The sequence below is a fragment of the Tympanuchus pallidicinctus genome, unplaced genomic scaffold, assembly GCF_026119805.1.
Source record: "Tympanuchus pallidicinctus isolate F22 unplaced genomic scaffold, pur_lepc_1.0 scaffold31, whole genome shotgun sequence".
Lineage (NCBI taxonomy): Eukaryota > Metazoa > Chordata > Aves > Galliformes > Phasianidae > Tympanuchus > Tympanuchus pallidicinctus.
Window position 1 is genome coordinate 15,889,298 of NW_026294749.1, and position 21,987 is coordinate 15,911,284.

General features: G+C 37.4%; 1 protein-coding gene across 2 annotated transcripts in view; it reads left to right on the top strand.

Moving 5' to 3' along the window:
* Positions 1–21,987, top strand: part of CUL1 (cullin 1) — a 46,483-nt gene that overhangs the window by 19,441 nt on the left and 5,055 nt on the right. The window contains exons 4-20 of one of the 2 annotated variants that reach the window (XM_052697672.1): positions 969–1,136; positions 2,245–2,295; positions 3,311–3,401; positions 4,427–4,590; positions 7,360–7,522; positions 8,214–8,344; positions 11,715–11,822; positions 11,905–12,011; positions 13,584–13,632; positions 14,121–14,252; positions 14,794–14,911; positions 15,804–15,880; positions 16,625–16,756; positions 17,945–18,037; positions 19,258–19,305; positions 19,388–19,470; positions 20,842–20,947. In XM_052697672.1, coding sequence (XP_052553632.1) covers positions 969–1,136; positions 2,245–2,295; positions 3,311–3,401; positions 4,427–4,590; positions 7,360–7,522; positions 8,214–8,344; positions 11,715–11,822; positions 11,905–12,011; positions 13,584–13,632; positions 14,121–14,252; positions 14,794–14,911; positions 15,804–15,880; positions 16,625–16,756; positions 17,945–18,037; positions 19,258–19,305; positions 19,388–19,470; positions 20,842–20,947 — 1,821 coding nt within the window. The remainder of the gene's footprint in view (positions 1–968; positions 1,137–2,244; positions 2,296–3,310; positions 3,402–4,426; positions 4,591–7,359; positions 7,523–8,213; positions 8,345–11,714; positions 11,823–11,904; positions 12,012–13,583; positions 13,633–14,120; positions 14,253–14,793; positions 14,912–15,803; positions 15,881–16,624; positions 16,757–17,944; positions 18,038–19,257; positions 19,306–19,387; positions 19,471–20,841; positions 20,948–21,987) is intronic. The other variant, XM_052697673.1, reaches the window with a different exon arrangement.

The window sequence follows — 21,987 nt, forward strand, 5'->3', positions numbered from 1 at the left end:
CCTGCAGAATTAGAACTGTACGCGGTCATCACAAGTAAATGGAATTAACTTAAACTTGTTTTATCTCAGTTATTTTGTTTGCCATTAGAAGGTATTGTAGAATCTACCTTGGTGTGAGCTTTTGTTCCCTAATCCTGCAAAGGAGCTGTGTATGTGGGTTGTTAAAGTAGAAGCAAACACCCACTGGAGCTGTCCTGTAACAAGTATAGCCGGACTTCCTGATCACTTAACTAGCTGTTAGTAATCCTGAGGGGATGGCTGCCTGTAATATTGAAAATGTCTGATGTTAGACACTAACTTGCTAACTACTAATAAGGCTGCTTTTACAAAGCAGAGAGCAATTTCTAATTATTTTTGAGAAGGTGTTCAATATTAAGGTTTTAGCTTCTAGGATTTTAATTTCAAGCAACAATAAAAGAATGCTTGGAGTCTCCTGTAAGTATGCAGCTGTGTAAACTAATTACAAGGCAGAAAGTCGACTCCCAGTTTTATCCTGGATGCATTCCTATTTTATTGTCATGATCATTCAAACTGTTTTCATTTATTACCTGACAAATTTCTGTAGAAGACCTTATACGTGTATGCTCATTTGTTTCAGCCACCCAAGTAGTAGCATAGGAGTGGGTGAAGAGGTTATTTTTCTGAATATTTTGTCCTGGTACATTTTACAGATCACACTCATCAGTCTAGCTGCCTGTTTCCAGATCTGTCCTGTAGGAAGTAGAGTCTCCTGGAGTTTTGTCTATGCTTTTCTTTTGTGGGTGGTTTTCTGTGTGCTATTTTTATTTATCTATTTTTTTCTTTGGTTAGGAAGTGCCATTTTTGTTTTGTGCTTTATTATTGCAAGAATAAATTCATTATCCCTTGTTGTTCCTTATAAATTATTGCTTAGTGTAGATATATTGTACACCTGTACATGTGTCTTTTGCACTTTACCTACAGTACTGGCGAACTTATTGTTTTTTTAGGATGGTGAGGATTTGATGGATGAAAGTGTGCTGAAATTCTACACTCAACAGTGGGAAGATTATAGGTTTTCAAGCAAAGTACTCAATGGGATATGTGCCTACCTCAATCGACACTGGGTTCGTCGTGAGTGTGATGAAGGTCGTAAAGGAATATATGAAATTTATTCGGTAGGTCACTTTCTGAAGCGAGTGATTTGCTCGTTCTGTCTGCTGGCATTTGTTGTATTGGTATTACCATTGCTCCTGGAAGTTCAGTGTTTGTAGGAAGTTCACAGAAGTTTTAAAGTGGGCATCAATTGGACAGTTTGACGAAAGAAGTTTGAATCCTTTCAGTGTCCTCCTAGGACACCCTTCCCTTCCCCCCACCAACTCAGTATATATGTAGATGTTTCATGAGGTGTTCCACTCCCTTTGTACCCACTGAGACTACCAATATTAGATTGTCACAAGCTGACTTGAACACTTGCTGTATGTGCTGTTATCTGCGTGTGTGTCTGTGTGGACTCATTTTTCCGCTTGGAGTTCAGTCAAGTGCTTCAAATAGAGAACAAGGAACAAACTGCAGTTCTTTTCTGTTTGCTTCAGAACACACTTCAGATCTCTAGCATCCAAGCTGCTAAGACACAAGCCCAGTGTTGACTGCAGTAACAGGCTGGAAAATTGATTTGATATTGGTAATTTTTTTCCCCATATGTAAAGTAATTAAAAAAAGAAAAAAAAAAGAAAAAAAAAAAAAGGGAAAAAAAAAAAAGGGAAAGAACATAATTATCCAAGGTGTGGAACCCCTTGTGGGAGTAAATGGTAAGGATTGTTCTTGCTGAAGATGTGCTAGGAAAGAGATGTTATTTTACTGCTTCACTAAAGTAACTTTGTGTTGGACAGAATATCAGTTTTTATCCTTATTTAACTTCCTGTCAATTGTTCTCCCTTTCACTAGTCCCGTGCTAAGGGACTGTGCCAGCCTGAATGTCCTCAATAGAAAAAGCTGTCTATTGTCAAAGTTGCAAAGTTCATTATTTTTCAGAGCTGGTGGGAGATCGCTCTCAGTCAGAAAAAGGAACCCCATAGGAGGAATTAGTAACAAAATAAATGGTGATTTTGTGGTAAATCTGTTTTATTGAATGAGAAATATGTGCACCACAACTTAATCATGAAACTTTGAGGTGTTTTGCATACTGTATCAGCTTCCCTTAAAAGCTATTGTGTGTACGTGTGTATGCATGTGTGTATAAGTACTTTTTTATTCCATTTTTCATCTCTCTTCCCTTACTTTCAGCTTGCCTTGGTGACCTGGAGAGACTGCTTATTCAGGCCGTTAAATAAGCAGGTATACGTAGATTATAAAATTGTAGCATTATTTTAGAGGATTGATTTTGTAACTGTTCCAGGGAGAATTTGGGGTGCAAAAAAAGGCCTAGAAAATAAAACAGATCTTTTTGCTCCTTTTTTGTGATATTAAAAATATAATTATTTTGATGGAATTGAAAAAACAAGTCTTAAATAAAGCAGGATGTCAAGTTGCATGCTTTTTGTGTCATATGTAAGTGTAAGATTAGCAGATATATTCTTTGTGTGGATGAGAGCTAGGCAGGTAGTTTTCCTTTTGTATTGTTATTTTTTAACTAATATAAACTTCTAAAGCATTTATGAAGCCTGAAGTTTCAGTACTTAAATATTTCCAGGGCAGGCAGGTAGGTGTACATACTGACAGTGATGTATTAAAATTGGAGAAAGTCAAGATTCAGTGAAAAGAACAGATAAGTGACAGGCCTGGATTTTTTCTCTTTTTGTAAACCTTTTAATTTATACTGATGCCTGGAAAACTCACGTCAACCAAATATTTTGAATTAGTTTATCAGATCAATATAAAGCAACAAGTTACATCACAATGAAATATTGTATTTATTTTTCACTCTTATTTACCAATACTTCATGCTTAAAAGACAGTATTTTATTTAGTAGAAAGTAGATTTCAGTTGAAGAAAAGTAGTTGCACCACTCCACTCATCAGCGTGGTCAGTAGCTTTCTTTGCATAAAGATATAGGTGTTGAAGTTCTGCTCTTGCAATGTTTTTTTTTTTTGTTTTTTTTTTTTTTCAGGTATAAAACACTCAGAAGTTTTGTTTAGATACTTAAAGCTTTTTTAAGAATGAAAAAAAAACGAAATAAAGGGAACAAACACAAAAATCTTAAGCATATTCATACTCTTTTGTGACTCATGACTAATTGTAGTATAGTCTTAATTTGTCTTGAATATAGGAATACATTCCTGATTAAATCTTGTTCATGACCTATCAGACTTTTCTCTGTTCTTGACTTGGTTTTATTCTCTGATCCCTAAGGTAACGAATGCTGTATTGAAATTGATTGAAAAGGAAAGAAATGGTGAAACTATCAATACAAGGCTGATCAGTGGAGTCGTACAATCTTATGGTAAGTGAGATTCCTTTAAAGTTTTATTATTTTCTTTTTTAAAAAGTTACAATAATAATCTTATCAGAACTCAGAAGTAGGCTGCCATTTCCTTGGATGTCCAGTATAGATACTTTTGATATAACTATGTTTATTTTACTAGAAGTTTCTTTTTATCTATGTAGAGATGCTATCCACACAATTACAGTTAAGAAAATATTTGTCAAGATTGAAAAGAGAATTGATAGACGAGCACTGATTGCTTACTGATCAGTTTTGTAGGAGAAGATACTAGAAAGGTACAAACATGATAGCTGATGAAATGGAGTGTTCATTTTTTTCCATTTGCATAAAGTTGAGAGCTTTGCCATGCAGATTAATTATCAGTTTAATTGCTAAAAATATGTGCTTATAACCTGTAAGCCTAAGAGGGGAAATACGGAAGGGTAGTTTTAACCAGGTTTTGGGAATGTGAAGTTTGTCATTTCCTGTAATCTGTTGTATCAGGAAGTACAGTTTATATAGGTAACGACTTACACTGCTTATTTTTTAAGTACAAAATAAATGCTAACTTAAAAAAAAAAAAAAAAAAAAAAAAAGTGATGCTGATTTTGTCACAGTTGATTACCTTCATTTAAGCTGGGGGGGCTGACCTGTTTACTGAATGGAATCGTAGAATGGTTTGGGTTGGAAGGAACATTTAATATCACCTGGTTCCAACCCTCTGCTACAGGCAAGGGTAGACCAGGTTGCCCAAAGCCCCGTCCAGCCTGGCCTTGAATGCTTCCAGGGAGGGGGCACCCACATCATCTCTGGGCGACCTGTTGCAGTGTCTCACCACCCACACAGTAAAGAATTTCTTCGTAATATCTAGTCTAAATCTACCCTCTTCCAGTTTAAAGCCATTTCCCCTTTTTCTGTTGCTACATGCCCTGGTAAAAAATCTGTCTCCAGCTTTCCTGTAAACCCCCTTCAGGAACTGGAAGGTATTTGCAAGGGACTACTTCGTAAAAGATAGGCTTATCATTGTTTGCTCATTTTTGTAGTGGAACTGGGGCTGAATGAAGATGATGCATTTGCAAAAGGGCCTACACTAACTGTCTATAAAGAGTCCTTTGAATCTCAGTTTCTTGCTGACACAGAGAGATTTTATACACGAGAAAGTACTGAATTCTTACAACAGAACCCAGTCACAGAGTACATGAAGAAGGTAGGTTATTTTCTGCGTAGAGGTAAAGTAATAAAAATTCTTGACTTTTATTATCGGTTTCTTAAAATGACAGTTATTGTACAGAAGCAAAACCAATCAGCTCTTGTTCCATGAGGTGGTTTGCATCTGTGTTTTCCTTTTAACCTGTTCTGAAGTTTGTCTCCTGAGTGAGTTTCAGTGAGCACAATGAATGTTTGAAAATTTCTTAGTGGGCATACCAGAAGAGGGTGTTAGAGACAAATTTTTGTTAAGATTCAGAATTTGACACCAGACTAACCATTTGCTTTACACCTGCAAACTTGCTGTTCTTGTACAAGGAACTTGTGTGCCAAGCATATTATTGAAGTCTCTTCCTGAGTAAGCTGGCCTCCGCACAGGAATTAGATCATTAATTACATTCGTTCTTTTAGAATATTTCCATGTACTGAACCTTAAGTGTTAATTCTGATCATCGGAGGCAGGATTTAAATTGTTATTGTCTCTGGTTTGGGGGATCCCAGACAAGGTGATTAGAAGTAAGCTGGATAGACAGTACTATTTCTTGCCTGGTTATTGGCTGAATTTAAAATAAATAGATTGTTTTCCATATTAGACAAATTATATATATATATACACATATATATAAAGGCTGCTCTGAAAGTAATGCCTCTTATTTTACGTTGGCCTGTGATATCAGAGGTAGATGTTGGTGGAGATTGACCCTTCCTGCCAGTATTCCATTACATTTTGTTGCCCAGCAGCAGTGGGGCAGTCGGACAAAATGGCATCTGACGTGGAAGTGTGTGGCATTGAATTCCTCCATGTGGGAGAGCTTGTATCCATGGCATTCACTGAGTGGTGTACTAACACCAAAGAGTGGTGTTCGTACAGCGAGGTGGTGGGTGGTGCGTTTCAGCAGAGGCCGCAGTGACAGTGGGTCACTTCCTCTTCATCGCAGGCAAAAAGGCATAACTCATGGTGGTGACTGCGTGGAAATGTGTTTTGTTGCTGAGAAAATGCTCTGTGAGGTAGTATTGTTACGCTTCACGTAGCTGTTCCAGTTTCCAGGGAAATAAATAGGAGCCATTGCTTTCAGGGCAATCCACACAGATGTCTTTTTTTCTTGGTACATCTCAGTTAATGACTTACTGAAGGAAAATAAAAAAGAGTTTTTGAGGAAAAGTACTAGAAATACTGCTGTAAAATGAATCCAGTTATTCAGAATCAGTTTTTCCCTGGCATATCTGTATTTACATTCTTGTTAAATTCATTTGCCTTTTTCCCTTCACTTTTTTTACTTTCATCCTCTGCTGTCTTTCTTACGTAGTTGCATATACAGATATAACAGAGTAAGGGAATTTCAGCTATTCGTAACGCAAATGAATGGCTCATGCAGGATTCCTCAGCACAGTGAAAAGCTGTCTGAAGGTCATTGCTATTTCGAGAACTAGGGATTAGTGACAAGTGGAATGAACTTGGTATTAACTGAACCTGAAAAACTTCAAAACCTCACAGAGAAGCAACTTGCTTTGCTTGAAGCTCAGAATGTATAGAAAGCTGTTAGAAGGCAGGGAACACCTTCAGCAAGGAAGTGTGTAGTCTCTGACTGTATAGTATGTGTGTATATACAGCCATAGTGTGTGTGTGTATATATATATATATATAAGTATATATATAGCCGTTTTTGCTGTCTTAGCATCTCCTTCTAACTGATCTGAGATTTAAAACTGGGATTTAATTAGTTAAACTGAACAAGGTAAGTATTAGACTCCGCAGTAAATGCAATCAGAGCTTTTTAAATCTTCCTAAATGGTACAATCTAAGGGATGTACCTTAGGGAAAGGGGAATTATTGAGGCTAAAAGTCTTGACTGATTTCTCTGGTCTGTGTTTTCTACTGGAGAGGTTAAGAAAGTTTATGCAAGTTATCGGAACTATTGACTTAAAATTCAGATGGGCTTGTCCCTCAGCTTTATTTACACCAGGAATTCCTAACGTATCTTTTACTTTCACAAAAGTGTCTTATAATGGTTCCCTTTTTTGTTGTATTATTTGGGTATTTTAATAATGCATGCTGTCAGTATGCCTTACTTTCTAACTGAAGGTCTGTGTATTAAATTCTAACTGGAGATAACATCTTGTTGGAGTTATTGGTTTCAATAGTTTATGATATTGTTGTATAACAATAGTTACATAAACAATTTCAGTTTTACATTTCAGAATAAAGTAATTCCCCAAGTGGTTTTTAGAATTTTGGTTCGCTAGGAAGATAAGCTAAATTAAAGATAGGTAGAATTTAAGTGACTCGAGGTTATTGGGAAGCTTTGCTGTGTGGGAATGTGAGAACGTTCAATTAAGTTTGTAATGGTTATACTGTTAAACTGCAGTTTTGTGCAAGCACACAACTTTTTCATGTTTGTTTTGAGCACTGCTAGCTCTGCAGCTGGAGAGCTTTCTGATGCCAGAACTGCAAGCATGCTATGTAACCAGCTTTCTTTTTCTGAGAACAGGTCTTCATTTGAAAACTTTTTGTTCAAAAAAACCAACTTTTCTCTAGTTCTCCGCCTGCTTCAGCAGTATAAAATGTTAATCATCAACACTGACATTGATTCCATATGTGTATGGCAGGAGTCACATTATAAATCCCAGAGAAATGACTGTTAAGGTGGACCATAAGAATTAGTTGAGATGTTTGGGTTTTGTTTGTTTTCTGGATGAGTTTACTTAATATACAGATTTTCTGCTACTAGATTTTTCATACAGGTTTCATGTTTATCTTTCTCTCCTGTAGGCTGAGGCTCGCCTTCTTGAGGAGCAACGTAGGGTTCAAGTGTATCTTCATGAGAGCACGCAAGATGAATTAGCACGAAAGTGTGAGCAAGTACTTATTGAAAAACACCTGGAGATATTTCATACAGAGTTTCAGAATTTATTGGATGCTGATAAAAATGAAGGTACGCCAATCCAGACATTGCTTTTAGGCTTAAAGTTCCTCTCTGTTTGTGAATAACACAAATCCTGTTGATGGCTAAATGAGATTTTTTTGGGCAGATTAAGAAGTGTATCTGCCAAACATGTCCCAGTTTGCCTTGCATTTCCTATCATTTCCACCATTGATGCCACAAGTTGAAGTACCACCACTTGTTGCCTTTTCTATATTAACATATCTCTTAAAAACTGTCCTGTTCATGATAAATTTTGCAGGATGGTGGTCAGCTGGAGAATCCTGTATTTTGGGCACAGCCAGCAGTAACGCTTATTAGCCTTAATTCATGATTCTAATTCAAAACTTCATATAAATAAGAGGATTTTAATTCTGTCTTTAAATCATACATGTATGAAAGCTAGAATAATCAGAATAATCATGTTTCTGTCAATGAAGTATTTTTTTCCTTGGTAAGCAGCAATGTAAAGGCAAAACATTGTAATATTTAACAGATTGTTTTCTATTGAATTTATCTTAGCTTTCAAGGTCAGTGGAAAGACTTGGTATACTAGGTAATATTTGAACTTTTCTTACATTTACCATAGAAATTGAATGTATATTTTCATTAGTATTGATTGTTTAACTCACTGGCAATTTTTTAATGACAAATTGGAGTCATAGGTGATACAGATAAGATACTGGCTTCCCTTATTTTTCAGACTTGGGGCGTATGTATAACCTTGTATCTCGAATCCAGGATGGCCTTGGAGAGCTGAAAAAGCTGTTGGAAACTCACATTCATAATCAGGGTCTAGCTGCAATTGAGAAATGTGGCGAAGCAGCTCTAAATGCAAGTATCCCCATAAAATTATGTCTATACGTGGTTGCTTCCAGTTTATATCAAAAACCCTCCTCAAATTCAGATTTCCAGTCCTCATGTGTTTTCCTTCTTGGTCATTCAGTTTGTGAGGACAATTCTCACACATCTGTAGTAGGCTCAAAACAACAGCCACATCGTTGTTGCTGTTTTCTTATTTCTGAGGTTTCTTTTCCTTATGAGTTTTGGCTGCCTGTCAGGACTTCATGCTGCTCATAAAGCTGGCTGTGCAATAGGACGTCCTACACTACGATTATAACTTGAAGTCCATGCTATAAGAAGTGTTCTGTGTTTTATTTCGTTTCTATCTTATCTCAGTATTGTGGTTTGAATGAGACTGTTTGAAGTTCTGTTTTTAGTATTTTGATGAATTGCTTTATTCCGTTTGCATTCTATTTGCAAAAACGTTATGAATGGTAAGGAGAAGGAGGGCTTGGGGTTGAATCTCAGCAGAATTAAAAAGTTGTTTAAAACTATTGTTAGCCTTTTTGAATGTAGACAATGCGACACTTCTTATAGAAAATAAGCAATAAAAACAGAATAAGACAAAGCAAGATTAAGATTAAAATTTACCAAAGGTTTATATTCAGTTTAAAGCAGGATGGAATTTTGCTTCTGATACATTTCATTTCAATCAGTAATTGGCCTCAGATACTGCTGAAATAGCACTAGTAATAGTGCTTAGCATAGTGCTACTAAGCACTGAAGCAATAGCCTGTGATGGCTTCATGGACAGCAGTAAAAATAATGCTTTCAAATGAACATGTTTTACATGTCTGAAGTTCATCTGTTAACTCCTGTAAGTACGTAGCCTTTTAACGATACTGGGATTTTCTGAACCATGAAGTAACTTCAGGAATCTTCTGTTTCATTCAAAGATGTCACCTTGTATTTAGAAGTCAACCATGTTCTGTAGTTATGAATCCATCCATGGGTGGTCATTCTCAAGTGTCTTTATACCTGGACCTTGAAGTTCATAGAAAAGTGAAAGCTCCTTTTTGTTGGAAGTAGCACATCTTTGAGAGAAAGGAAGCCTGAGATCTATACTTATTCCTTCAACTCTACCCACTTAAACTCTTCCTGATCACAGCGCTTTCTTGTTTGTTATGTTCTTTATCTCTTTCTTGTTCCTTTTTTTTGTGTGTTATTCTTGTGTATTTTCACAACTCTCTCTGACTGATTTTCCTGGAGAAGCATCTTGCCACTTCTTTCAGTATCCTTTACTCTGCTGTGTCTCTTTTTTCATCATTGCTTTGTAAGTCCTCTACCACATTTAGATAGGATTGATTCTAACTTCAGTTTCTGCACTGTGTCTGAACAGCTGAGCAAACGTCTCTCAGCTTTTCTGTAGTCAGTGGAGATGAAATAGTAATACCAGCTCAACTCACGTGACCTGTTTTAGATTTTTACTGCAGAATGAGTTGTGTTCTAAACTCAACTATCTGTATTGATTAGACCACTCTTCAGTAGAAAACTACTGTCTCTAGTGCCTTGGCTTATCTTCTCTGGTGTCATAATCAGGAGACTGCTCTTCAAATGTACTCTAGTTCTCTTCAATTTCTTGCCCACAAGTTATTCAGTAATCTCTCAGTTCTTAGCTTGGCAGACTGCATAATCTGTATTTGAATTCAGTGGCAACGGAAATGTTCTTCAGGATCCTGATAAAACCTTGCCCATCTTTTGCCATTTGTTCATAGCCTCTGGAATTTTATGGTAGAGATTTAACAGAAGCACTTAATGCACAATCTGTTTGTTCATGGACCTGCTGTCCATGAGTTTATCTGTTTTTGGTCCTGGTTATGTTGTGTGTTTCCAGAGGTCTACTGAGTCAGCAGGTTACAGAAGTTCTCTACTTTACATGTATTAATACATACGTTATCTGTTTTAAACCTGTCAGCTATTACTTTCAAGTGCCCTTTAGTTTTAGAAATGTGTTATGTGGACTCTCATCTTTTCACTCATCCTTCTGATATTTTAACATTGATCGTACCTGTTTTTAAAGTTCAGATCTACCAACTGAAGATTTCTAGCCTTTTTAGACTCTTGCAAAGTAGCAACTGTTCGGTGTTCTAGTTGCCTTTCACAGTTTCTGCTGACCACTATATCTTTATGCAGATGCAGAGGTTAATAGTTGCGTGCAGGACTTGCACTATGAGTGCCATGAGTTTCATGCTTACTGATATTTGGCTACCATTATGTGTTGAGTTGGTAATTTTTAGGTCAGTGGTGATTGAGATCTCAGTACTAAGTTGTATGTATTGGCAGTACATTGTTACATTCTTAGCACTGAGATGTTTTTCAGTCACTTCTTATAACAGTTGCCAATTCATAATTGCCTGGATCTCTCAGGTGTGATCAAAATAAAGCTCATATTTTTGGCCATGTCTCACTGCATAGGTGATTCTGGTTTTATTACTAGTTGCTGTATGCTGTAATGCTGTAATGAAAGCTTCCACTAACATCAGTCTGGCAGGAGAGTGTAGACTAGTCCGGATAGATACTGGTACCAAAAGGATGTAATGCTTATTCGTGCTAAGTCAGACGTGGAATCGTGGAATCTTCTGAATTGGAGGATACCCTTAAAGCTCATCTAGTCCAACTCCCCTGCAATGAATAGAGAGATCTGCAGCTAGATCAGATTGCTCAGAGTCTTATCTAGCCTTAAACGTCCTCAAGTTCAGGGCTTCTGCAGCCTCTGTGGGGAAGCCTGTTCAGTGCTTCACCACTCTTATCGTAAAAATGTTTTTCCTTATATCAATCTAAATGTTCTCTGTTCTAGCCTGAAACCATTGCCCCTTGTCTTATCACTGCAGACCTTGCTAAAGAATGTCCCCTTCATTCTTATAGTCCCTCTATAGATACTGAAAGGCTGCTACCTGTTCTCCCCAGAGCCTTCTGTTCTCCAGGCTGAACGGTTACAATTCTCTCAGCCTGTCCTTGTAGGGGAGGTATTCCATCCTTTGACTTGTATTTGTGGCCCTCCTCTGGACACAGTCTGTTTGCTGAGGTTGCACTCAGTCCCACTGTCAGTGTCACTGATGAAGATATTAAACAGCAGCAATTGCAGTACTGACTGCTGAGGGACATCATGTGTCTCTGATCTCTGCCCAGAGATAAAGCCATTGACTGCTGCTGTCTGGGGGTGGTCTTGCACCTGGTTCCTCATCCATCAAACAGTCTAGCCATCAAATTCCATGTCTTTCCAGTCTGTCAAGTTACGGGGAGACCACGTCCGACATTATTCGTGACATTAGTAAACACGCTGTACATCTTCACTGTGAAGGTTTTGCCAGGGAATAACTCCATTCTGGAGGAAGGGTAAAGTAATCTCTCTCTATTGCAGGATCCAAAAATGTATGTACAGACCGTGCTGGATGTCCATAAGAAATACAATGCTTTAGTCATGTCAGCCTTCAACAACGATGCTGGTTTTGTGGCTGCGCTAGACAAAGTAAGTGTATGTCTTGAAGTAACCATTTTGTATTCCTAGAGTTTCGTTTCCCAAAAATTTCACTGTCTTTTGTGATTTATAGGCTTGTGGTCGATTTATAAATAACAATGCGGTGACAAAAATGGCTCAATCATCCAGTAAATCCCCAGAGCTACTGGCACGGTACTGCGATTCTTTACTGAAGAAAAGGTATGTTTTTGAAGACAAATCATTATTCCAGATTGGCTTTTGTTTTAAAAGGATTTAGAAGTTTTATTCTGTGCCTTCGAAAGCATTTCAAGAAAACTTAATTATACCAAGTTCTGATTTAAAAATGAAAAATAAAAATCAGTGGGAAATATCCTACAAATAGTTTTCCTTCTTCAATAAGTAGGGGGGGAATAGCAGAAGTAGTAGTACTTTTTTTTCTTGTAGTAATATAAGCTCAATTTATTATTTTTTTTTAAGTTGTAGGGGTTTTTTTGTTCGTTTTTTGTTCTAGATGTTATTTTCTTTGTTTTTCTGAAATTTCAGTTATAGCATGTGTGTGTGTGTGTGTGTGTGTGTGTGTGTGTGTGTCATGAGGAAAAGATGAAAAGATGGACATCCCCCTTTTCTATTAAAGCTCTTGCTTTCCTCCTGTCGTTTTCTTTGTATCTCTTTCCACCTGGGCAGAAATTGAAGACAGAAACTTCCCTGATTTATTGTCAATTCATAGTTTAATTATGTATGGCTTAAATGATTAAGCAGCTTATAAAGTGAGTTGAGGTCAGTCCAGTTCATGCTGGATTTACGTCAGGTTTGCCACTGACATGTTTGCTACATGTATTTTGGTAGGGAGGTTGGGAAATAAAACCAGGAAAAGTTTTTTCCCCTTTGTATCTCCTATCTCTTTTTTCCTCCTGAAAAGGATTGAGTTTTCCCTTCTGTAGTGTATAGATACACCTGACAGAATAGTTATGCCTGATGTGTAAGCATGATGTGGAGGAAAACAGTGTGATGCCAAATTAGCTGTCACCAGTGTCAACGGTTTATGGGCTGGTCCGGCCCAGTTCCGTGACCAGCAGGGCGGAGGAATCTGCGGATCCGCGCCTCTGGGAAAGGGAAGCAGGGGACCCCAAAATACTTGAAAAACAACAGCACTGATGTGAGGTGGAACAAATGATTTTACTAAATATAGTATTAGTAAAATACAAAGAGAGAGAGAGAGAGAGAGAGAGAGAGAGAGAGAGTCTGTTTGAATTGTATAGACCTCACCACAATGCTGGGGTGAGAAGTGCAGTCCAGTTGAGTGACTGAAGTGCAGATGGCGAAACGCAGGCGGCGAAGCGCAGACAGCCAAGAGCAGGTGAAGAAGAAGAGCTCAGGTGACCTTGCTTGGAGTTATATCCCCTTGCTGACCGCAAAGCCTCCTGGGGAAATGTAGTTCTTCTCCGACGGACGAACATTCGGCAGATATCAAACCCCACCCCCAGTGCATTACATGATGTTATGGTGTGGAATACTGATGACCAAAAATCATAAAACCATGACAACCAGTCAAGACCCAGCTCTCTGAGCAGTTTTCTCTGTGTTACCTTTCATAAGTTTAGCAGCAGGTAAGAAAGCAGAAAGAAAAAGAAATCTAAGACCAGAAATCCTGAGAAGTATCAGACTATCAGGAAGTCCCCAAACGATTCAATTTGTATTCATTTATGAAATAATTTCCACGTACTTCCTTCAAGTTGATTTAATATAGCAATTTGCAGAATCATGGGAAAAAAATGCACTTTTTCATTGCAGCTCAAAGAATCCAGAAGAAGCAGAATTGGAAGATACACTCAATCAAGTGGTAAGATATCTGTAAATATCTGTTCAGCTTAAGTTCTCTCAAGTCAGTAATATTTGTCAGTCATAAATCAGATGGGATCAAACCTTTTCCTTCTATGCTTGATTTCAGTAGCTTTTCAGTAATAATCTTCATATCTGTGAGACTAGTTGTGTTTTATTTTAATGCAAATTACTTAGTGTGTTTAAAGCAATTAGGGGGAATTTCTACTAACTTCAGTTTTTTATATATGTGTGTATAGGTAGTTTCTGCAATATATTCTTATATAATAATATTTGTGGCTATGTAGATTTTTGAATAAATTAGACTGTTGATTTGGAATATACAGTTAATGTGTTTTAAACTTTATTGATTTTTTTTTTTTAAAGTCACACAAAAAAAAGCCTCAAGCTGTGTCCAGATTTGGCCTGCTAAAGAAGCAGATACTCTTACAGTTTTTTCACTACAAATATGTACTTTTATTTGTTACAACTTACCTTTTATTTTTCCAGATGGTTGTCTTCAAGTACATTGAAGATAAAGATGTGTTTCAGAAATTCTATGCTAAAATGCTTGCAAAAAGACTTGTACATCAGAACAGTGCTAGTGATGATGCTGAGGCAAGCATGATCTCTAAACTTAAAGTGAGTATTCGTGATTGTCCCGTGACAATCACGGGTTGCACGTCTTCACACTGCCATGGAATGCACTGGTGTATGTACTTTCATTTCATGCTTTTTCTCGTGTCATGCACAACCAAATAAGTACACATCTAGTTCTCTTCCACTTCTGATTTTTTTATTTTTTTTATTTTTTTTTTAATTTAAACTCCTGTGAACTTGGAATGCAGATCTGTCAGATTGGGATTAGATATATTCTTATCCAATTGATGACTTAGATATTGTTATCCAAATTAATAACGTGATTTAATTAACCCTTGTTTGTACAAAGTCAAACAAGATGCAATGATCTTTTAGTTGTCTGTTTCATTATGTGCTTTTCCCATTTTTAAAACAGTTTTCAGCTTCTGATGAAGAGCATATAGTTGGGATTTGAGTAAGAGAAACACTGAGCTTTGTACATTTCTTTAAGAAGACGGGCTCCTTTCGGAAGTCTTTGTTTTCATTCTTTGTTGTCAAATTGCATCTTGCTGACATATGTTCTTTTATTCTTTTTTAAATCCAGCAAGCTTGTGGTTTTGAATATACGTCCAAGCTGCAGCGGATGTTCCAAGATATTGGTGTAAGCAAGGACTTGAATGAGCAATTTAAAAAGCACCTGACCAATTCAGAACCACTGGATTGTAAGATATATGTTTGCTTATGTTACTTTTGAGTACTTCTAGTTTTGTCTTCTTTCTACACATAAAAGCTAATTATGTGAGGGTAATACTTAATTGGCACATCACAATCCCCAAAGTTTAGAGTTATTATTTTGACCAAGATAGATTTTATATTAGACTTTTTAGGTCTGTATTTTATTGTCTGGTAACTCTTCATAGCTTTTGCAGGTCATGATTAGGTGCATAAAATCAAGTTGAATCCTGTCTTTTTTTAATGGTTTTAAAGGTTTTGCTTTTGAGCACAACATAGCTTAAGCTATCTTCAATAAAAGCATTTTAAAAAAGGTGCTGTGTTTTAGATTGTTAGAAAGCTTTATTGCTTTGTTTTGGAAGAAAGTCTGTTAATTGAAGTATACTGAAACAAACCCTTTCAGAAACCAGTAACTATTTGTTGGATTACATTACAGTATTTTCAGGCTTAAATTTTATTTAGTTTTCTTGCATTATACTTGCTAACATATCCAAAATGTCTCACAAATTTAACTGTGTGGTTTTTTTGTTCTTGCCAACATATATTGTGATGCATTTTCAATACACATAAATTTGTATGTTAGGTGAGCAGTCTGTTGTTGGGATAGAAACAGGCTAAAAATTTCTGCAAAGGAGAAAATTGAATGACTGTCATAGAAAACCTACACTTACTTAGCTTTCTCCATCATCTTGTATGAATTCCTCTGTTCCATGGTCTGAATAAAGAAAAAAAGATACGTTGTTGAATGATTTTTCACTATGGTAGTTCGAGCAGGACAGAACCATTTCCTGTCCTTGTGTTAGAACTCAAATTTGAGCAGCAAGTGGAAGCAAGGATGATAAGGCAGTTTGTCCTACTAATGTGCATTCCTCTCCCTTCCAGTGGATTTCAGCATACAGGTACTGAGTTCTGGATCATGGCCATTTCAGCAGTCTTGCACGTTTGCTCTGCCCTCTGAGGTAAGGTTCTGAACTTTATTCAACTGAGGAATGGAATTAATAAACAAGAAAGGAAGTTACCAGGCTAAACATGTCCATGTGGTTTTTTGTGGTTTTTTTTGGTGTATCAGAGAGGATTAGAAGGTTCTTTTTTGTCTGGAAGCTTTGTATGCCTATTTTGTATTTGTCTCTTGGCTGAAGAATGTTTGGAGCAAGACAAATGAGTAAAGGTAGCAGGAGGAATTTGTGTGAAACACCTAGCTTCCTTCTCCTGTAGAAAGGTTGTGATTAATGATATTTCAAAGCATTATGTAGTAATTGAAAAATTTGTTAGCGTATTTTAATATACTTCTGTGTGAGAAACTTCCTTGGTAGTTGCTCCTGCTCTGTCCAGCAAACTGTTTGGATACTGTAACCATTGGTTTTCTATGGAGCGCTATTGAAAATAGGTAAGACATGAACGTTTAATACATGAATTTCGCTGCTATCAGTGCAGTATCATGGTAGTTAAATCACCTCATCTTGCCTCTTGTTCCATAAGGAAACAATGAAATTTAGATTCTTATTTAGATTTTTATTGTTAGTGATGCTTTTAAAAAGGGAAGTTACCGTTCAGTCTGAAGAACGTGAATGTTTTTAATTTCAAACAGTATGGCAGTATGGAGTGATCAGATTTAATTCCTGTTCCTGTGTTGTTCTGCAGCATGTTCTAGTAGTGGGTGAAGGAAAATAGCATTCTTGGTTTTCTTGTTCTTTTTTATACAGTTAGAACGGAGCTATCAGAGATTTACTGCATTTTATGCCAGTCGTCACAGTGGAAGAAAATTAACGTGGTTGTATCAGCTTTCCAAAGGGGAACTGGTTACCAACTGTTTCAAAAATAGATACACATTACAGGTAAGAATAGGGTTGTGTCAGTAGCAACACTTGGTGGTGATTGCAGTCTCAGAGCTGATTGCAGTGATTGCTTAGGAGGCTTGCATTCACACTCTGCTGCTTTCATGCGCTGGGAATGAGCTGCTCAGTCTCTTTAATCCTCATTTGGAGATAAGTGGTTTTCTTCACAGTAAGGAATGATGGCATAGATAAATTTTTAAATGTTTACAACAGTGAAGTATGTAGTTAGTTAAGTAGCAGAGTTCATGTGGAATACCTATGCCCCCACACAAATGAATTGTAGATGATGATACAGTGAGTTGAGCAGTCTTATATTTGTATGTCAAAATATTCATTTCCCTAATTGTTGCATTAATGTGTATGTGTATGTATACACGTTTAACTACCAGGCATTCATTTGGTTTACTCACATGAATAATGCTACTGGCTTTGTTTAAAAAAAAACAAAAAAAACAAAAAAACAAAAAACAAACAAACAAAAAAAAAACCAAAGTTCTTGGTGTTACGATACATAGAACCTTTATGATATCTCTGCTGTATTTACTATGATATTACTTAAGATCCGTTTAACATAAATTTGACTTAGAAATCTGACATATTACTTTTGGCTTAAATGGTTTTCAGGCTGCGCTGTGTGAGGCAACTGTGACCTCTTTGTGAAAGACATCTTGTATGTCATGCTTCTGTGTGCGTTCTCTCAAAAAGCAGGAGAGCTCACAACTGTGAGAAGAAGCAAGATAATATCAGTCTCTGAACTTTTCTAATCAACATATGTTAAGTCAGTGGCGATAGGTTTGATAAGCTACTGATAGCTGCTCGCTTATAAATTTGGTTTTGTTATTCTTCTAGATCTAGTAGGGTTGTGAAGATTAATTCAGTAGTCTGTGTAGGTATTTAATGAATATTAAATGAGTAAGAGTGAGGGAGTGGTAGAGGAAAAGATATTATGAAGTGTCTGCAGCTAGTTAAATGCTCAGAATATTAGTCTTTATGTTTAAGTGATGCTGGAAGATGGAGTTCTGGTTGTATAAATAGTATCTGTACTGTGTGTGCAGTGATCAGCACTAGCTGGTTATTTTCCTTTGTCCAGTTATTTCAGTGTGTACTTTTACACTGGTGCATTTCAAACTGCTCGAGTTCAGTAAGTATGTGTGTACTTTCTCATATTCTGATTTTTGTATCTGGTAGGCATCCACATTCCAGATGGCAATTTTACTGCAGTACAACACAGAAGATGCCTACACCGTGCAGCAGTTGACAGACAGTACTCAAATAAAAATGGTAGTGCCTTTGCACATTTAACTGCACTTTTGGTCATCAGGGCTCTTCCTGCTATTGTAAGAAATTGTGTTTAGATATGCTTGGAGCCAGAATTGGTTTCTGTCCTAAAGGTGCAGATGTGCTTCCCTGGTTTACTTTCGTGTAATTACTAACTGCTTAGCCTTTGGTAAATCTTAGTCTGCCTTGTCACTAGAATGAATTGTGTAGCTTCATGCTGACCCCTGGTGTTTAATAAGATGTCACTATAGGAGGAACAGCATTTTTTCTAAAAATTTTAGACTGTTTTGCGTTTCTGTTTTCTGCATTTCAAGGGTTATGTACGTGATCATACCAAGATCTGTATGTCATAAGTTCACTGTCTCCTGTAGAAAAGGTTCGCCTCTTCTTCTTCCCAAGTAGCTTTTGTGACCCAACGTTTATTTGGCATTTGTGTCTTTTCTTAGTAGTACTGAATCAGGTCTGCTGGGACTCCTGGAAAGCTTGGCAATCCCTAGTCAGGTGGATTTTTAATTTTTAATTTCAGAAATGCACATCTAGCGAGTCACTGCGGTTAGTTTATAGTGAATACACGAGTCTTCCACAGGATTGCCATTTATTACAGATGCCTTTTTGCAGATTTCTGTAGATAGATGCAAACATATTATTATATATAGAATAAGCGTTTGGTGCAGATTGTAGTTGGAGCAGAATAAAACTCCATACAGATGAAACCTAGCAACATGAAGCCCAGAAGACTTGGACTGGTGTAGCCATCTGGGTGACTGACTAGTGAAAGTAAGCAGAACCAACCTCCTACTGTACTGAAGAAAAGAAAAATATATTGATCAGAAAACAGAAGGTGCTTACTTCTTGAGGCTTAAGTTTGCCATGGTGCTTACACTTACATGGCTAGGAGAAAAATGATTTCTTAAGCTTAGGCATGATTTGCAAGCAGATTTATAGCACAACAACTGGGAGAATCTGTTGTTTGGAATTAGTCTTCATAAAGAATTTAATGGTAGTTGCCAGTTGAAGGGTCCTATGTCCTAACACCCAAGATGGCTCACTACATTTTTTTTTCTGTGAAGTATGTTTTTTATTGCTTTCCAGGCTCATTTTATGGTGTTCTGCCCTCAGTAGTTCTTAGTGTAAATCTGTGTATTCTTATTAAAGGATTTTAATTTATGGAAAGGAAAGGAGATGACTGGCTGGCTGTGCTGATGTTTTCTGTAATTTTGTAGGATATCTTGGCACAAGTTCTACAGATACTGTTGAAATCAAAATTACTTGTAAGTACCTCTTGCTTTTTTTATGGTTTGCTTAACAGTCGGCAAAATGTACTGATTAACACGTTTGTTTATTTTGTTCCAGGTTTTGGAAGATGAAAATGCAAATGTTGATGAGGTGGAGCTAAAACCAGATACCTTAATAAAGCTGTATCTTGGTTATAAAAAGTAAGGGAAAAACTTCAGCTACGTACTGTTGGATAGTATGGGTAGCACCTTGTTTGCTTTTGAAACGTTAGTAGAATTTGATATTCCTGAAGTGAAAGCTCCTGAGTTCAAGTACCTATTCAGATATGGATCCCCATATCAGCTCCAGAGGAGACAGATGGCTAATAGGGAAATAGGGAAGATCTGAGCTATCTGACTTTGATTTTGTCACAAGTGCTGTCATGACCTTAATGTTTTCCTTGCACCTTGTGTATTTTTTGCATAATTTATCAGGTGCATGACTTAAATGCAGTCAGCAGAATGCTTCATATTCGGAGGTCGTCCAAGGCCAAGCACTTGGATATTCATGCAGTAGAGATAACGTAAGAACATCAGCAGGCTCATTTCAGAACTTCGGAGAGCAAAGTCTGTGATAACTTAGACATGAATCTCAGTAGATTTTCTTACCTCTTAACGTGCGTGTATTTTAAGCTGCTCTCAACACCCTGGTGACTTTTTTACCGTGCTAACCAGAGCACAGACGTGCATTCAGTGAGAAATTCAGTTCTCCAGGAAGATGAAATCTCAAGTAAAAGAAGCATTTTAAACCTGCCCTTGTTGCATCCTTCATCCACTTCTACCCTTTGACCAGTAACTGAGGGTTTGAGCGTATGCGCTGTCAGTTACAGGAGTGTAATAAAGGAAGCGCTCAAGTATTGCTGCACCGTGTGTGTTGGAGGCTTCAGTTACGGCTCACGAGATGATGCTGAATAAGTATTGGCTCCTCTCCCCTCTGCAGCACTTCGAAGTATGGCTGACTGGCCACACTCTTGAGTGCCGTGGTCCCGTGGCTTATTCCCCACTTCTGATGTGGGATGGTGTGTGGTACATACAGTGATGGCACAGCTCTGGGCACTGCAGAGTGTGCAAAAGGCATGACTCAGTTCTATAGAATACATTATTTTCTTCACGTCGCAGTTAGTTATCTTCTCTGCTGTCGTAATCCAAATGTAAATTAAAATGGTGGCTTTATTTCTACCGACTTCCTTTTCTGTGTTCACTGATTAGAAGCTTCTCACTAGACATAGAAATCATTCAAATCAGTGTAACTGTGCAGTTCTGATTCGACCTGACAGATGAGTGCGTTGTATTCAGTAAGCCATGGAATACATGGCCAACAACCAAATAGACATTTGGAGTTTCTGGGTTTGTTTGTTTGTTCTTTTATTTAACTTGAATGATATTGTCTAAAACTTTTGGGAATGTCGAAGTCCACTTTCCTTGTAAAATTCTGATAGTGTGGTGTGTAAGTTGTTTAGGTGAGATCTTTGTGGGTTTTTTTAGTTTGGAAATAGGCTGATTTATTTGATTAACTTCTGTTTTTCTTTGCAGCAAAAAGTTAAGGGTGAACATCAATGTGCCAATGAAAACTGAGCAGAAGCAGGAGCAAGAAACTACACACAAAAATATAGAGGAAGATAGGAAACTACTGATTCAGGTGACTTACACTGCAGGATTCTGCTGCACAATATGCACAGAATTTCAACTTTATAATTCCCTAATGAGGCAGACTGCAGAGAACTAAAAGCAGTATAGCATTCCAATGTAATAGGCTGAAGTTTAAAAATATATTACAGTTTTAAAGTTTCTTCCAGTCTGTAACAGAAAGTGTAGAAAGACATACTGTGATACTGCTCTCCACATTGTTTTAACGTGCTGGTATTTGGGTTCTGCGGATGCATTTGCTCATGACACTTCTGTTCTAACTGAAAATTGGAAATACTGGGTTAGATGAACTTGAAGGTATTTTTTGTCACTTCATTTAGAAGTACTTAAGAAGTAGAGGGGGCACAGAAAGCAGATTGAATAGGGTAGTTCAATTGGAAGGGGCATTCAGAGACCAAGTTCTAGCTGCCTTTCCTCCTCAGGGCTAACCAAATGCACATCAATGGGGATGTTGTCCAATTGCCCTGAGATTACAAATGTTCTACTAAAAGAATGTCACAGTAAGGTTAAATATATCAGTGATATTTCATGTTATACAATTTTTTTTGTTAGTGGTGGTACTGTTATTCTTACTGATCTTAAGTAACATGGTTCTTAAAATTCCTATGTGAGAAACACTGTAGACTGTATTCTGTGTAAAATCTGAGTTCTCAAAATCAGTGTGAATAGTTGGCGCTCTGTAGTGTATGGGAGTTGCTAAATCAAGGCCTGAACTAGTGATTGAGCCCCAAGTGAAAGGACACAGCCAGCCCTGGGAGCACAGGCAAAAGCAGTTCAGGTTCCACCCCACCCTAAGCCTCATTTAAGGGCTGGCTGCCACAAGGGACTGCTGTCTACCTGGAGATCCCTCCTTTTGGAGTGTTTGGTGAGCCCTGATCCTTGGGGTGGGTAAGCAAATCTTTTCCTGTAACTGGATTGTCACCCTTTTTTGGGTAGGTTAGAGCTGGTTGTCTGCCATTGCCTTTCCCTGCAGTAGATAAGTTTATCCCCGCCTCCTGCTGAAGTTGTGTTTATAATGCTGCCATGGTCGTA